General features: G+C 38.3%; 1 protein-coding gene across 2 annotated transcripts in view; it reads right to left on the minus strand.

The window, feature by feature from the left end:
- Nucleotides 1-11,618: 11,618 nt before the first annotated feature.
- The window catches only part of insc (INSC spindle orientation adaptor protein), a 61,389-nt gene continuing 54,377 nt past the window's right edge, over nucleotides 11,619-18,630 (minus strand). For both annotated transcript variants that reach the window (XM_085357715.1, XM_085357716.1), the window contains exons 8-13: nucleotides 16,301-16,472; nucleotides 15,847-16,025; nucleotides 15,450-15,516; nucleotides 13,995-14,150; nucleotides 13,026-13,102; nucleotides 11,619-12,061 (exon numbers count right to left, since the gene is read on the minus strand). In XM_085357715.1, coding sequence (XP_085213841.1) covers nucleotides 11,933-12,061; nucleotides 13,026-13,102; nucleotides 13,995-14,150; nucleotides 15,450-15,516; nucleotides 15,847-16,025; nucleotides 16,301-16,472 — 780 coding nt within the window. In that variant the 3' untranslated portion in view covers nucleotides 11,619-11,932. The remainder of the gene's footprint in view (nucleotides 12,062-13,025; nucleotides 13,103-13,994; nucleotides 14,151-15,449; nucleotides 15,517-15,846; nucleotides 16,026-16,300; nucleotides 16,473-18,630) is intronic.

Genomic DNA, 18,630 nt, shown 5'->3' on the forward strand with positions numbered 1-18,630 from the left:
GTCTGCGCCTGAGTCCGTTCCACTCCCGTGACACCAAGTAACTAAGTAATTAATTACTTTTGAAAATAAGTAATCAGTAAAGTAACGGGATTACTTTTTACGGAAGTAATCAGCAATTAGTTACTGATTACTTTTTTCACGTAACTTGACCAACACTGTTCATGACACAGGGAATTTTATTAATGTAGCACATTTCAATACATAAAAACTCAAAGTCCTCAGTACAAAAAAAGAAGACATAAAAACAATTAATGGTTCAATGGTAAGCTAAAGTAGCTGTAAGACTTACTATAGGGTTTTTTTTCTCTGTAGTTAGTTAATATGTTAATATTTAAGTCCCTTACATGTACATTTTGGTTTCATCAGCTACTGTACCATTTAGTTTAAACTTTGTTTTGTTGAGGTTGCAGAATTTCTTATTTGACTTTTTGGTTTGTGGATTTTTTTTGAAGGTGTAAATTTTGTTTTGGAAAATAGCCTGTTCCTTACCTCTGAGGATGTTCTAGTCTTTTTTTTTTTAAGGCTGTTCACTTATGTAATGGTCAAAACCCTATTTTGTCTGAAAACCTGTCTCTTAGAAACTGACCTGTCCTGCAATGCAGTAGAATAAATGTAATATAGGAGTGGGTTAATCATTAAATTCTTAATATACTATTATTGTGTCAATATTCACAGTCTAACAAATCCAACAGCTCTGTTTTATACAGTACATGTGTGGAAAATACTTGTACACACACCTGTATAAACCAACAGTCACACATGACCAGATGTCCCCTCCAAGAGGTCATACTCAATCAACAAACCATTCTTAATTTTTAACCAGATAAGTCATTTTAGGGGACAGGATGTTACAGTAGATAAGGCAAAGTTTACTTTTCTGTTTGTGGAAAAGTTTCGGGAATCAGCTGGCAACTGTCTAACTTGGCACGCTGTCATCTAATTGTGTTTTTAATTGGAAAACGTTGATTTAAAGCACATCAAAAAGCAATTCAAATGAGTACCAAAATCTAAATAAAGTAAATTTAAAAAGCTATGGTAGCTTATTTATTTATATAAACTTTGTTAGCATAGCTACCAGAGTTTTTATGGAAGTTAAAAAAATAAATAAATCTTGCTCTTGAAAATATAAATACCCAAGAGAAGAAGAGCGCCTGCTGCCAAGCTAAAACTGTGTCAAACAAACTCTGCCTTGTTAGACATATAAAAACTAAAGGCGATGGATTCTGAGGCTGTTACATGATATGCTCCGTCATAACTGTGGACACAGACAGTTACACAAACGTGGCCTGGCGGTTTGCTACTGTCTGCAGTTATGGGCAGCGATACAGTAAAAACAAATACAGTTCTGTTGCCTGGTCGTCTGTAGGAGAAACAATCTCTCCACAAATTCTCAGAGGTGTTGGATAGAAAGAGGACAGAAGGATCTCCTGTGTGGGGGTGTGTGTATCGGGGTGTGTGGGTTTGGGTGGAATGGAAGACCTAAGTGGAGAGAGCGTGCTGTGGTGGCTTGTAAATGCTGAATGGAGCTCACAGGACCAAAGAGAGGAACGCATGTACTTATATTTGTTCATGTACTTATATGTATTTCTAATGTTGTGGGGGCATTAGTCTGTTTGCAGGGAGACATTGCTGAGATTCAACTACATTCAGTTTTAGGGAACATAGATCGTGGATTCTAGGTCAGTTAGCTTTAGGGTTCCAGCCAATGAATGTAAGTGGGTGTAGTAATCATTTGCTGAAGCACAGCTGAGTGTATTAAAAACTGTAAGGGTGACATCAGGTTTCTGTGTTTTTTTAAAGACAGAATGAAAAACAAAATCAATAATCAAAGTATGTTTCATGTGTGTGCGTATAACCACAGGAACATGCAGCTACTGTATTTGATTGTCTATGCAGTGTGTAAATGAAATACTTTGTAAAGTTTGAGAGTTAAGACATAAAGTGATAAAGTATATATTTAGGCTGCTTCTCAGGATTAAGGATAGGTTTTCTCACAGATATGACCCCTTATCATGCTACAGTTTTGAAAGGCGGGTCTCTGATGGGGTTTTTTTGTCATTAAAGATTTAATTTCAAGTGTGTGGCAAGAACCAGTAAACATACATGGAAAAAAGGACTCAGACTTGTAAGTGTTTTGGGGGATAGAAAATGCACTCAGCAGTTTTATTCAGCCTCAAAAGTGTTTGAACAACACCAATGGGGGTGGAAAGCAGCACATTTAATCAGGGTACTTTGTAACTTAAGAAATAATAACAAAATAAGGGTTTCTGTTCCATGCTTCCTCCAGAATTACAGTAAATGCCTCGAAGTCTGATTAGGAAACAGTTTGAAACAAACTTTCAATCACTCTTGAAAATCATACTGTAATCGTGAACAAAGCATATTTCACACCCATGTTGATCTAAGAAGGAGTCTGATGAGCAAAAATGCAGTTATGACTTTACACTGACTAAGTCACTAGAAACTTAGAAGAGCATACTATCAGAGAGAGGACTACTCAAGTCATGGAAACGGGCAGTTAGTGAGTTGAGTGTTATTTTCACATACAGTGCAACAACAGCACTGCTGTACTCTGACGTCACTGGCTGCTTCACAATAACAGTGTACTGGACAGCAAACATTGCTGTAACAGTGTTTGCTGTCCAGTCCATGCTGCCTGTACAGAGATTCATGGGGTCAGGAGGAACAAGGCTTCCAGTATGTAAGCCAAACTTGAGTCTGAATTTTCTGAACTATACCTTTGTTTAAATATGAATTAAAAGACCATGGTGTACATATGTACAAATGTTTATCTCAAAAGTTATTTCACTTCTTATATCTGCTTGGGACTGATGAACTTTTGATTGGAATCAATCTGTGTTTGTGTCTCTCTTGCAAACCAAAGGCACATTGTCTCCAGAGAGATGGTACACTGCTAATTAGTCATTTCAGTCAGAGTAAAACTAAAAATGGACTTTTTCTCAACTTTATGGCAAATGTGTTTCACCGCTCACATACTTGTAAGTATGAAAATATAGCTAAGTTTTATGTTCCTCCAGTGAATAGCCCTATATTCTTTTTAACTTAAACATACTGCCATGAGAAAGAAAAGACTTATATCGACTTTATTTTTTTTCTTTCAAATGACAAAAAAAAAAGCAAAAAACAAAACAAGTTTTCCTCTGTGTGCAGAGAATTCAGTTCTGAATTCAATTCTGTGTCGCAATACACCTCATGCCTATTTAAGTCCTCGGTTCAGGTTGTGTCAGTTCCTTGTCCCCCTGTCAAGTTGTCACGTCTCCTTCCTTATGTTATATGTGCTCCTTAGTCTGTATTTGCATTTCAGTTGCTTTCTCCAGCTTAGTTCTGCTCTTTATTTTGTTCTGTCAACCTTCAACCTACAATAAAGCAGTTGTCCATTAAGTCAGTCTGCCAAGTCCTGCATTTTGGGCCCTCTCTCTGCCTGTCACACACCTAACATGACACATAGTCTGAGACCAACACAGAACCAGCTTTATGAGAAAATGTTACACCATAGTAGTTTGTAAAACTGCAATTTAAACAACTGAGTCAACTTGCACTTTGCTGTCAGCAGTTAACATTAGCTCTATTTCTCAGGTGCTTGCAATAAGAATTGCTCACTGATGTATGTGTGTGTGTGTGTGTGTGTGTGTGTGTGTGTGTGTGTGTGTGTGTGTGTGTGTGTGTGTGTGTATACATGAATTTAATAAAATTAATAGTTTCAATGAGGGTCCTCTTGAGTTTGGAGGTACAAACATGTTTGCTTATACATTATGTGTTTGCACACACGATGTTCAAGGCAGTTTCTCGCTGCCGGAGTTTCTCCAGTCCCTGAAGACCAGTGCTGTCTTTCTTTCATTCTCTCTCTTCCTCTCTCTCTCTCTCTCTCTCTCTCTCTCTCACACACACACACACACACACGCGCGCGCGCGCACACACACACACACACAGATTCACTCAAATGCATAAATACAGACATAATAAAAACACCCTTTGAAACTAGACTGTAGCTGCTCAAATTTTAATCACCACATTTCATTAATTCATTCCTTTTTCCAGAAGCATGCTGGTCTCCATCCAGTGATTTTGGTGAAAGAAAAAGATTCAAAATGTTAATTTTCTTCTGATGAAAATTAACTTTTGTTTATCTTTTACTTTTACTGTGGAAAATAAATTACAGCACTGAATATGCTGAACATTTTATCAAGGCCACAGGTCTTAAGAAAAAAAAGGAGCTTTTTGAGCCTTGGCTTGGTGTATTTATTTGAGAGTCAGTTACGACCCACACAGGGACCTCCTGCTGTCCCACCTGGCACGCACAAATTAAGGCACACTCAGGCAACAACTGAACAAAAACACAGTGATCCACCAATCATTTTGTAGAACACAAAAGAAAAAAAGGGTTTTGTTTCACCTTGAAGGCCGGTGAAAAAAAAGTTTGCTTGACAGTACATGCTGCCTCATGTTCTTTGATCCTTGCTATTGCACCTAAGAAGCCTCTTTTTTTTCATTTAGCTGAATTTTGAATGGTGCAATGGAAAGTTTCTTTCACTAAAAAATACTACATCAAAAGTGGTCGGCGAGTGGAAAGTTCTCTTTGTCCTATTAAGCGGCAAAAAAATAGGGAAAAACTACAATGTGTTTTACATGGGATGGAATTTTTTTCTAAAACTCAACTGAAGCTTTTGAGTAACTCAACTGAAGCAATTCTGTTCATAATTTCCTAGGTGTAGCCAAGTGGCAGAAGGCTTCTGCTTGGGTGGTCAGTGCCCACTCTGGGTTGGAACTGTGGGGGATACTTAAACTTGAGTTCAAGTATCTCAGGGTCTTGTTCACGAGTCAATTTATAGCTTTTTTTTGTTTGTTTTGTTTAGAAACATCAGACGCAGCTCATCAACTCTTAATGTTTACTTCAATTTTTTTGTTGTGCATTTTTTGTGTCAAATTTTTCACAAAATTGAAACACTTTAGGTGTATATATACATTCAACGACACATTTGCATCCAAAAAAGTTGTAATTTCATATTTTTTTTGCAACAGGTTTGAAGTCTAAAGGCTTTTAGTCTTTTCTTCTTTAGATTCTATTTAAACTATTATGAAAAGTTCAGAATTTGACACAACTGTCATTTGTGCCTCAGACAGACTTCCTTTACATACATGTAGTGGTGCCCCTATGTTTAGGATCGCAAATCCTGGTGTATGTCCCCTCACCCCCAAACAGTTGTGGTAGATGGCTGTCCCTCCTAGAGACTGGTTCTGCTGGAGGTTTATTCCTGTTAAAAGGGAGTTTTTCTTTACTACTGTCACCAATTGCTTGCCCATAGGGGATCTTCTGTTGGGCTTTTCTCTATGTTATTGTAGGGTTTTTACCATGCATACTAAGGCACCTTAAGGTAAGATTTGTTGTGATTTGATGCTACATAAATTAAATGTAATTGAACTGGACTGAATTAAAATGTATATTAGGGATCACTCAGATTTTATTTAAAGACATTTTTTCTGATGGGACTCTGCCTCCCAAAGTACCCCTAAATAAAGCAACCACGATTCATCACTGTAAAGACTGATTAATGGATTACTGTGAAATCAATAACGTGCAGATCCAAGTGTTTGCTCATGTAAAACTCTTAAATTCATAATCACAAAACCAACAAAAACAGACGCTGACATACAAAATGTTTTTAGTGGTGAATTACCTTCTGACAAAGTACTTATAACAAAAAGAAAGAGAAGAAAATGCCATTTGCCCACGCGTGATTTGTTTTCATTGCATAACATTTATTCTTGCATTCATTCTGCAGTTTCAAGACACAGAAGAAAATTATGAAAGGGAGCTTCTGCACTGCACACATTCTTGGACATTTTTATGGCATTAAGCTTTTACCCTCCACTGCCTTTGGCCAAAAGTTGCAACCACAAGTGCAGATATTAATTACTCTCAGCGTTGTGGTTGTATTTTAGCAATTAAAATCCCACTGGGTCCTCAAAAGAGGCCAACTGGGGAGTTATCAGTAAACAGGAATATTACTCTTTAATTGGCTGTCCAACAGTGATGGCACTTAAGTCATAATTAGTCGTTATACTCTGAGGTCTATATGTGCTGCAAGATGATACTAATGTGGGATCGTGTGTGTCTCTGTGTGCGTGCGTGTATCGTTGCAGAAATGTTAGCAGTGCATTGACTGAGATAAATAAACAGATACTAATGGTTTTTGTTGATTTAGGTTTTTCTAATGAGCTCATTCAACCAAAGGAATGGTGTAAAACTAGTCTGAAAGTACAAGTCTCTCAACGGCAGCTTGTTTTACTCTGGAAGAGTCATGGAAAGAATGTAGAACTAAAGCTAAAAGTCTGTTGCTGCTGGAAAATTGCAAGTGATGTGAAATTACGTCTCTTGAGTTTAAAAAAAAAAAAAAGGTGAATACAGTATCTGTGCTGTCAACAGCAACAACTTAATGTCCACAACATTTTATTGAGACACTTAGTAAAACATTTGGGAAAAGGAAGCCTGTGTAAACCAGACAGCAAATGTGACCACAATTAGAAACACTACAGGTCGATCTGTTGAAAGCTAAATACATTTTTTCTTTCATTGATGCAGCAGAACAGTATGCAAATAACACGCCCTAATAAAGCTGCTAAAAGTACACTTCTAGAGTTACTTTCAGCTGCTCTCTTATTCCTACGATGTGTCCTAAGATGCAGGTTGCACTAAAAACTCATTTTAGTTTTTACACCAGTTGCCCTTCCTAAAGCAACCCTAAAGGGATTTTTGTCTCTGCCCAGGACTGAACCACTGATCTTTTGCTTTACAGGTAAACTGAGCCAAGCATGTTTGTTGGGAAATAGAGATGCAGTGTAGTTGCTGCTCTTGTGCTGTCAATTTTATTATTTCCAAAGCCTTATTAAAAAGCACCTACTGCTATAGTAATCTTACAATTATTTAAAAAAAAACACATGGCATTTCATGTTATAGATGGAGACCTTGGGTCTTAGATAGCCTAAGATACAGTTTGTCTAACAACAGAAACAAGATTTCACATTTCTTTATATGCATCTTGAAAATATGCAGACTTGCATCATTTTAATCCCTTGACCAAAAGAAATTATCTACAAAGTTTGGACACATTATTTCTTCCTAATTTGTGAGTTTTGGAGAAGTGAAGTTCTATCAACTTCTGAAAGCATTTTTTTAAAGAAGGAGAAATTTCAATCATTGTTTGCTGAAATAAAAAGAGGAAGACAGAGAAAAAGTTTTCCAAGCAAAAGATGTGACACATAAAATATTCAGGTCTCACGGGAGCCAGAGAGAAGTGTCTTCTTGCATTAGAAGTCCTCTGATCCTTTTCCTTCCCCAAATGCCAGGTGTATATATAGCTATAGTTTGGAAAAGTGTTTAGCATAGTACAAGTGGGGGTACAAATATTTCCATTCCCATTTTTGATGAAAATAGAGATGGATGGTTTGCTGATTTTTTTATTTGTTAATTACCCCCTTAAAAATGTTCAAATTGCTACTGAAAGAAAACAAAAGAATGGCAACAACATACACAGACTACTGAAGATGATGTAGAGGGAGGAAAGTGAAAGTTCAAGAGCTAAGAAACTGAGAAAAACTCTACAAGCTACAATACTTGGTCTCATGATCATGGTCAAACCAAAACAATATCAAAAGAACCTGTGTTTTTTAGGCTGTCTGCTTAGTCCTCCTCTTTATTCATACATATTTCATCAGGTTTCAACAAAGCGAGGCAGGAGCATATTCTATCACAAAAGCCTGTGAACACAGTCCCACGTGTATGCTGGACAACACACATGCGCACACACAAAGCAACTCAATTGTCTCAGTGCTGAGTTGGAGTGTTACAAGTCCAGGCTCAGCATTAGTGCCCTTAGGTGAAAAAGAAGCTACAGTGAAAGCAAGAAGACCCTCAATTGTCTCTCCAAGGAGAGGAAGGCTTATGAAAAAAGCTGAGTGTTTTTTTTATCAAAGGGATGGCAATACAAAGGACACATTTTGCAGATCGACATTCAGACATCTTTTTTCCTATTACTTGGTGTATTTCCCAATCATTAGTGAAAATTTAATGTTTAACTCTTCAATAATAGGGAGGTGTTAGGTCCTTTTTAATGCTATTGTAAATGAATGAATTCTCAAACTTTTGATGACAAGTTTTTCCAACTTGGGAAAAATTCTCTCTCAAAGAGAGACAGCATCACACACTGTTAGAGGTCTGCCTCACCACCACATATTTCAAATACAACAAAGGTTTCTACAGGCAAAAACATGGCTGTCACCTATTGTAGCCAACCTTTACATGGAAGAAGTGGAAAGAAAGGCTCCTGGCTCTTTTAAAGGGAGAGTACCCAGCCACTGGTACAGATATGTAGATGACACCTGAGTGATCAGGACCCTACACCACCAGGCAGAACATGTTCCCTCTAAGCCTGAAGGGAAAAAGAAGGAACACACACATGTAAAGGAAGCGCTTAAGACATGCGGTTATCCTAATTGGGCTTTCATCGAGTCAGCAAAGATGCACAGAAAAGAAGACCAGACACCAGCGAGGGAGGATAAGAAGGACAGACGCAACAACATTGTCATCCCTTATGTAGCCGGTGTATCAGAAAAACTCAGGAGAGTTTTCTCCAAGCACGACATCCCGGTGTATTTCAGACCCAGCAACACGCTCAGACAGAAACTGGTTCATCCCAAAGACAAAACTCCTAAACACAAAATTAACAATGTGGTGTATGCTGTACAGTGCAGCGAGGAATGCTCAGACCTCTACATTGGAGAGACCAAACAGCCACTTGATAAATGCATGGCACAACATAGAAGAGCCACCTCCATAGGACAAGACTCAGCTGTCCATCTGCATCTTAAGGATAAAGGACACTCTTTCGAGGATGCCAATGTTCACATTTTGGACAGAGAGGACAGATGGTTTGAAAGAGGAGTGAAAGAAGCCATCTATGTCCACTGTGAGCGACCATCTTTGAACAGAGGCGGTGGTTTACGACACCAACTGTCTGCCATCTATAATCCAGTTTTGAGATCCCTTCCCAGACGCCCACTCACATCCTGGGCCATCTGACCTCAGGAAATCACATGAGAGGATGGGGCCAGGTTTCACAATGAGCTCACCTGAAACCTTGGCTGATTGTGACCCACACCCATTTTCACTCCTTGGCTCATGTGATTAGGTAGAGGATCATTAGGGGGTCCATTGTCCCTCTCGGTGGACAGGGCTTAAATCTGGGACTCTCCACCATTTGACCCTAGAACTGAAGAAGCTTCTCGGATGAGAGGTGAAACGTCTTCAAGCAATTTAAAGAAGTCCAGACGCTTTTCTTTCCAAGCTCCTTAGACTCTCTCTCAGAGAACTCGGTGGTGCACCGAGGACCAATAGGTAAATCTTTTCGATCCACCATCTCTTAGTCTCGTCACTTTGGTGTTTCCCTGTGAGCCTCATTCAAAAGCTTTTCACATATCTGGTGTTTTGTTTTTTGCCTATTTAGCAACAATAGGCAGTACTGTAGTAAAATAGTACTGACATGCCCCTTTTAATTAATTGGCTACATTGTTAGCAGTTACTTACTTGCCCAAGCAGTGTGACAGATTTCTTTCAGGTACGTTTGTGTGGTCTGGTGCGTAAAAGTCTAATATTTACCTTCTTTCAGATCCGCATTTGCTCTCTACCAACTACAGGGGAAATATCTGGTTTGCTAAATAGTCCACAAAGTTTGCGAGCTATCTGTTGTGTTGAGCTGCAGTTTGTTGCTGAGCAGGCGGCGTTAGTGCTTACAGACTTTTGAATGAAAACACCTTGGAATATAATACACTGGATAAACACCTTAAATCCAGGGGTGACATTTGTCTGTAGGTTCTTTAGAAAAGCTTTTATTATTGTTATAAATATATTTATTAAACCTGCTTTATGATTTAAATACACAGTAAACCGTGTCTTCAATAATAGGCTATTAACCAGACATTTGTTTGTATTTATTGTTTAGTGATTTCATTTTCTATAATGATAGATATTATAAATACAGAGCACTCTTAACAGCCCTAAAATTCACAACATCTTGCTCTTGACCTCAGTAAAATGTGATGAAAAGACAGACTGTGGTGCTTCACAACTTATTCTGCTGTTCTGAACTACTGGGTTAAAACATTTCTCTCTTTCTGTGTGGTATACACTCTTGTGCTACCATGTACTGTCATAGCACATAACAGGCACTGACCAAAGACAATTTATTTCTTTGTAACAAAACAGAAGATTTTACAGCATTCAATAAGCGACAGCATTCAAAAATACCAAAATGACCTTCACTAAGGCACTGGCTAAAGCATCTTTTTGGCATCTTTTAACTAAGACACAATGAAGATAGGAGAATTGGGTTCCTTTACATTGCCTGTCTGGGAGCTTTGAAAGATAAATTAACCATGACTGTTAGCGGTTAACCCGTTTCTTAATTAATTAATGGACTTTTTTTTTCTCTCTGTTAGTTACATGTGTAATTATCACCATAATCCTCAATTAACAATGACCTTGTATTCACTGAGTTGATCAAAAACTCCTCTGTCTGACAGCTCCAGCTTGGTCAAGATTGGCTCATGTAACAGGACAATGATGCCAAGCGCTGCAACAAATCAGCAACAGGATGGCTCAAAAAGGAATGGCTCAAGGCCTTGCAGTGACCCAAAGTCCAGACCTCGACCCAAATTAGTCAACTGGACCAGCACAGATGCTGCAGGACCGGATGCGCTGTCTACGCCGGCTCTCTCTTACCCTTTACCCGCCCTGTTGCTTGTCTCGTGTTTCTATGCTGTATTGATAGTCATGTGCTTTTGTGCTGAGGTGTTTTTTCTTTTATCGAACTGTTCTCCCACTAGGAGCTCAGTCTGAGTGGAGTTTTTTTTCTCCTCCTCTTACCTCATGTAGTGTATTTTCGTTGTTTTTTTCCTATCAGCCTACCTTCTGACATGTCTGCCCAATGTGATGTTTGTGTAAAGTTGGTCAGAAGGTTCCTTTGTGAGTGCGCATGCGCCATTAGCGTGCTGCCTGCTGTAACCCCTAATTTCCCTCGGGATGAATAAAGTATTCTGATTCTGATTCTGATTAAATACTGTGGGAGGGACCTTAAGCAAGCTGTGTATAAACAAATGCCTATAGACCAAAACTCCTCCACAATGATTTGACAGACCGATAAGCTCATATTTCAGTCATCCTTTAAGTTATTGCTGCTAGAGTTGTTTCCTATTAAACTAAGCTATTAAATTACAGGGCTGCTTAGTTTACTTAGAAAAACTTTCTTTTTCACATGACTGTAACAAAAGCAAACAAAAACATACACGACAGTGGTAATAATTTACTTACTTAGTTATTTTAAAAAATGGTTGCTCACTGAAAAAGTTTATTATTTGAAGAAGATGAGGATAAAATAAACCAAAACTAAATCTCAGTTCTTAAATGATAGACATTTCAGATTGACAGTTTTCTCTGAAACCTTTTATAGAGTCAAAACGCTTCAGAAACAATGTAAAAAAAATTGCACAGTGGTCAAATTTAAAGCATTTCATTGCATTTTTTTTTTCAAAACGTTTCATCTACTTATACAAATACTTACTGTTATGATTAATGAAATAATGAAATTCTCTGTAGAATAACATGAAATAATGACCCACGTTTTCCTAAAACAACATACATGTTTGTTGCATTTAATCTGAAAACTGAGTCGCACTATGCAACACATTTATACACATTTATATGTCCTCTGCATCTATTCAGCTATTTCCTATTAACTGAACGAGAAATTTAGACTCAAACAAAGCTGTAGTCATGAAACAGATACACTCCTTCAGAACACGCGTGGTTTTGTACTGACAATGAGAGTTCTTCACTCTCGGTGATTTGGTGTGCAGGGGATCATACAAAGCTCTCCTCCATGTTGGAACACAGCAGGAAAGAGTCAACTAGACGTGGTTTGATCAGCTGCTGGTGGTCGGCTGCCTCGATGCTGTCTGGACAGCCTGCTGCCAGCCTCCTCAAAGCAGCCTGAAGACATGCACAGTAAGCGTGTTAGCAAACACACGTACCACACAGACATTCATGTTATCATATCTCATCATTGTGCTGCACATATACAGTAAATATGCAATCATGCATACAGGCAACTGCACATGAATAATATGGCTTGACAACCAAAAAGAAACTTATGCATCCTTACAGTTTCAGCAAGAAACTGTAATGAAAATACCAAATTCAATCCTATAACCTTTACTGGGCTAGAAGTTCTTTAAAATCACCCTGTTTTTTGTTTTTCCCAGTGTCTCGCTTTATTTGAAGAGCGTACAAGTTTTACACGTGATGCCTCTAATCCATTCAGCCACGAAAGCCTCCAACATTTATGTTGAAAATTACAAATGATCTGTCAAAGCTCGGCGTCTTTTGAAGGTAAAACTTCAACATCTACAAACGCGCTACTTAACCCTTGGCCAAAAGGATAAGATGGAATCGCATTAATTTGAATAGACTGAGTGTGGTTACAGTAAAGAAGAAGGCATTTCTCAGCGCAGCGAGGCAGCCCAATTAAGCTCCTGACCATTATGTGCTTCAAATCCCCTCATCAGCCCCAAGATCTGCTCTCAATAATTATGGTCAGAATGATAATGTATGAGCAGAGATATTATTCATGATATGTACATATTTAAACACGCAGCGTCTGAAATGGTGCTTTCTCAGCGTGGCTTGGAGAGGATAAGGTTGATATATTTTCCGCTTTTTAAAAATTGCCTTTTAAATGTAATTAAATAGGACAATATTAGGAGCACTGATTGTGGGCCTGTGGTGTATTGCACTTACTTTTACTGCTGAAAATGTATAGTATATTAGGAGTCAAATTTAAATAGGCAGTTTGTGAGTTTGAATGATGTATTTGTATTCAGTACACAGAATAATTTACACATATGTAAAGGTTTGTATGTGCACACACAAATAAAAACACACGGTTTACACCTACCAGGCAAGCCACCAGCACAGAGTCACTGTTATTTCTCTCAGTAGGGGAGCGACACAGCTCAATAAGGCGAGGAACAGCTAAAGACAACAGAGGAACATTTCAGTTAGCAGCTTGTCCAACTCTTTGATGTCAAACAGAGCAACTGTAGCTGTGTGTTGTAGACTTCTGGGTAAAAGTCTTTTTTAGCATTCTGTGATCAATAAATTGAATACCACCCCTTTAAAAAAGAAGAGAGATTCAGTCGCTCTGTCACTTCTGATACAGACTATGAAACATGTAACTTTTTCAAATTCAGATTAAAGGATTCAGAAAAATCAGCTATGCAGAATAACATATGTACAACCAATACTCTTAAATTATTTCCCTCTGGTCTATCAGGCATTTTTTTAAAGAGTATTGATTATGAGGATTTGATATCCAACTAATATCTTTATGTGGCCAAAATCATTTTTACTTATGTCAGTCAAAACCAGCTGATCATCTGATTACGGTAGTGGCTTTACGTTGCAAAATAAACCTCTCTGAGGCAACTGTTGTGAATTGGCGCAATGTAAAATAGATTTTATTGAATTGCATAAATGCATATGTTTGTATTAAGATGGTTGCATAAATATACAAAAAAAACAAAAAACAGACTTTTTTTTTCCGTTTTAAAAGCTACAAAACTGATAAAACGGAAACAAAATACTTTCCATTTTCCTACTGTCTGTCTGTGACCCTCTAGTGGCCACCGACAGACTTACAGCACTTATGTGTGCGTGTGTGTGTTTTATATATTAGTTTACTTATGCCAGATGTGTGGATTGGACGTGTGTGTCTTTTGGAACATTTAACAATTTTTTTTATTAAATACACATATCACCTTGTACAAAATGCATTTCATTTACTTCTTTTGTACATTTTGTACAATGCGATATTTAATAAGTAAGATAATTGTTAAGTGTTCCAAAAGACACAAAGCCTCACTACCTTTAAGCTGGATAGCTGTTTGGGCCACATCAGGGTCTCTGCTCAGTCGGGCCAGTGTGACGGCAGCTTTCTGCTGGACACGCTCACAGGCAGCGCCCTCTGATGGACTGGAAGAGGATGGTTTTTCTCCCAGCAACAGTAGCAGTCTTTCTATACCTTGAATATATAATATTCAGCACAGATTAGCCAGGCAGGAAAATAACACATAGGAACCAGCAAAATGTAAAATGTAATATAAGAGCAGGAACAAAACAACACATTTAGAGAGACTTGAGAGTTTCCAGACAAAAAGTTACACAAGAGTCAAGGTTTCAAGTGAAAAAGAAAGAAGCAAAACTTTCTACACATGCCTGTGAGAAAGGATATAGAAAAAGTGCAGTTAGTATAATAAAGAAAAAAATTACTGAAGGCAGTCAGTCAGCCCTTCAGCCAGTTATTGTTAAATAATATTTCAAAATTATTCTGAAAAATAAGTTATAAGGCTAACACCCTAAGGGCAATGCTATAATTCAAAGGCCAAAACTCATAAAGTGACATTGAGAGATAATAAATCTAAATCATTTTTAGCTGCTTAATATATGATAAAAATGTTTTGTTACAAAAACAATCAGATTTTTTTTTCACTGAGGTGCTCGTATGAAAAATAAAATCAAACTGGCCTTAATGAGCAGAAAAAGAGACTGAAACTGCCAACCTTCGATAGTGTGAGACTGAGACAGTGACTCAGACACATCTATCTATCTCACTCTTTTATAGTGTAAGAAGTACAGAGCCAGTGGAATACGTTAAACAGAAAAAGGAAAAGAGTTTGAAAAAATACAAATGGGAATGATGAAAGGATTACAAAATGATACAAAACACATATTATCTCTATGTAACTCTATTTAACAAATAATACCTCTTTATTAAAAATATATATTTTTTATGTTCAATGTCTGATGTTTTCAGCTCTTCTAAGCTAGTTCACAGAAATTAAAGTGATGCTGCCCTCCTGAGGAATAAAAAAGAATTACACTGAAGCGTCTCACTTTTACTTTCATCTAGTCAGCAGTTTGGTAGTTTCCACTACCATTAATTTAATTTAAAGTTTTATATTCATTTTGGAGGTTTAGTGGAGTATTAAGTTTAAAGGAGTTCCTAATATTTGAACCCTCTTAGGGACAAGAGGTGGGCGAAACAAATGTGTAAGAATGCTCCAGTCCAGTACAACAACACTAACCACCAGTATAAATTATCACCTTTTTGAAAACATTAGCAAAAACTGAAAATGTAGAGGCTTCATTAAAGGAGAGTTTATTTCAGAGCTGCTGTAATAGAGTGCATTAGATTTTACAGGTGTACCTAATGAAGAGGCCCGTGAGTGTATTACCTTGATTAAACTGCAGTGTAGCCAGGGAAAAAAATCCCAAATATGGGTAAAAAGGAATAAAAAGCTATAGTTAGAAAACAGACTACCTTGTTCTTGCAGGACTTCAGATGCGCATTGCTCTAAGACAGACAGGTTTGCCAAGATTGTCACCACCTACGATTTAAACAAAAACAAAATGATTAAAGGTCTGGCAAAGAACTATAGTTGAGAGCACTGCTTAAAAACAGGTTGATTTTTGCATTATTGTTAGTAATAGTGTAATTATATAGTATGTTTGCTTTTATGTGACACTTAGGGTAAGAAAAACATTGCATACATGTGTGTGAATGTGAGAGTGAATGAATAGTGGCATTGTAAAGCGCTTTGGGTGCCTTGAAAAGCGCTATATAAATCCAATCCATTATTATTATTATTATTATTATTATTATTATTATTATGTGACACTTAGAGTAAGAAAAACATTGCATACATGGAAACATGTACCTGGTCTTTGGAGTAGGGTGTGTCAACTCTCTGGCGGTCTTTGCAGGCCTGAAGTAAGATGTGGATGGCATTAAGCTGCAGGAGGATCTCACAGGCCATGCTGTCGAAGAAGGTGATATTGGCCAAGGCAGCCGACGCCAGGAGGAACACTTCCCCACAGGATGCGGTCTCACACAACTCTGAGAGAAAAAAAAGACGTAACGTACCAAACTGCAGGGGTATTATTAATACACCGTAACATCCAAAATGCAAGTAAAGCAAACCACAAAATATACGACTGATCCCCTCTCTTGTTTAGAGTTTTATAGAGGTTTAAAAGAAATTCAGTAAGGTAGTAAAGTTTAGCCTCGTGCTAAAACAATCACGTACTCATAATTTTCTATGAAATCAAAACAACTTTTTCCTCCTATAAATCAGTGGTCAGGGTGAGGTCATCACCACTGCGTCCACTCACTGATGAGCGCCGTGACAATGTCGTGCATGCTCTCCAGGAAGCTGGCGAGGTGCTGAGTGGATGTGTGGTGAGGCGAAGTGATCTGAGCTACAACAGCTGCCGCTTCAGCTCTGGCTGCCTCCACGCTGCTGTCATCAGTCAAGATGTCTGCCAGGCACAGGATCCCGTCCACCTATTAGACATACAGCAGGGACTGTTTTACTGCTGCAGTGGAAACACGCGGTCATATTCTTTTCATACTCACTTATTTGTCTTATTTCTTTTATTCCAAAATTGCGCGCAAACAGAAATATAGCTGCTCGGCGAATGGGGAAACTATGTACATGTACTTTATTTCACTGTGAGACAAGAGGTTTTAACTGATGGTTTATCGTCACATGATATACAGTGGCCTGCGTCATCTTTGGTCTCACACGTTAGCACGTTAACCTTGATCGTAAACAGCTTAGACTAACAAAATGTAAAGGATATGGATTCATTACTAACATTTCATTAAAGGTTCTATTTATTAGAATTTGGTTCAGGATCAGGCACTGGCAAAACAACACAGATGCGAGGAAAACTCAAACATGTTGAATCCTCAATGTGGTTCTTAAAACCCATTTCTGATTCCTAAGCTGAAGAGCTTCAACTAACAACACATTTGCAGTGGCTGTCCAGACGGACAGTGACGTTTCCATGGTATCAGCTTGACTAAAGCCAGCACCTCTCCCCATAAAGCCATCAATATTTTAAAAACACCACTTCCTTTTAATGGCCAACTACTAGAGTTAATGTGCTGCTGTGAAACTTGTATATCTGACTGGCATCGACCCAGAGTGTGTGCATCATCGGTGAGGAAGTAAGGGAGGAACTCAGAGTTATAGGAGAGAAGGAAGTACTCATCCCTATAAACAAAACTTTTCTTGTGGGCATGAGGTCATGTATTGATTTAATGTATGCTCCAATGAATTTGTGTTTGCTTATTTGTTTGTACGTGGCTGTAAGACTGTAGAGGAACGAGGAAATAAAGAGGTAGGACAGGTTTCTATCCACTTGGGGGCAGTGTTGATCAGTTCATGCAAACATTGCTACTGATGTTAGCGGCTACTCCGCAAATCTCTGCAGTAGTTTTGAACAAATTTTTCATATCTGTAAGAGTTGAAAGTCAGAGGATACTGTGAAAAAAGTCAGAACTACAAGTTAAACGTTTTAATCATACTTGAATTTATGCACGGGAAAACTGCAGTATTCTAAACATCAGCTACTTTAGAGTTTGCAGTCATTTTTCAATCATAGCTTTTGTTGCCATTCATGATAAAACAAATTTGCTCGCTGTCACTCCTGAAAACAGTTTACACAAGTTTGCAGACGGATATCTCGAGTGGAGCACTCAGCCAGCCACACCTGTCAGTCATACCTGCTGACGAGCATCAACGCACCAAGCTTCACAGGGCAATTCCCTATTTTTGTCTCTGTGGACGTCAGCAGCACTGTGCCAGCACGACCTACTGACGTGGAACAATCTACTCTCTACACCTCCGTTCATCGACTGCTCCCCTGTCCCCTCTTCCCTAACTCCTCCTCCTCGCTAAAATAGGATGATCCCCAGCTCCTCGTCTATCAGACCAGAGGATGTGTCTCATTTATCATCAGGATCAATGACAAATAACTTTCCTTCTTTACTAGGAATATTAAAAGAAATAGTTTAAGACACCTGCTCACAGTTTGAAGTGTTTCTGTGGTAGATCCCTGCTGTGACTGAGATCACGGAAAGGACATACTGTAGAACCGAGAGAATTTCATAAGGTCTTGGTGCTGCAATAGCCAACTTCGTGCTAAATCTCCTGGTACAACCCTACACACTGAAAAAAAAGATTCTTTACCATCAATAAAGATGAAAGAATACTTTCAAGTAAAATGCAAGTGAAATAAAAGTGTTATTTATTGAAATAATGTATCACTAAGGAAATATGCTTGGTATAAATTAATGTATACCAATCAAGTAAATTTCCTTTTACCAAATTCCAAGACTTTAACACTTTAGAACAGCGGTCCCCAACCTTTTTTGCGCCACGGACCGGTTTATGCCCGACAATATTTTCACGGACCGGCCTTTAAGGTGTCGCGGATAAATACAACAAAATAAAACTAGTACCGGTACCGAAAAAAATAAGATTTATTCATAACACACGTGAAAAGACCCAGGAAAACCAAGTTAACGATAAAAACGATAACAAAATAACGCTGAAAACCGATAAAAACCCTGAAAACCACACATTTCACACCTGAGCCTCAACTCTCGCGGCCTGGTACCAAACGACTCACGGACCGGTACCGGTCCGAGGCCC

Source organism: Diplotaxodon limnothrissa, linkage group LG7 (assembly GCF_057381915.1).
Source record: "Diplotaxodon limnothrissa isolate DT_005_m linkage group LG7, D_limnothrissa_male_GT1.1, whole genome shotgun sequence".
NCBI lineage: Eukaryota > Metazoa > Chordata > Actinopteri > Cichliformes > Cichlidae > Diplotaxodon > Diplotaxodon limnothrissa.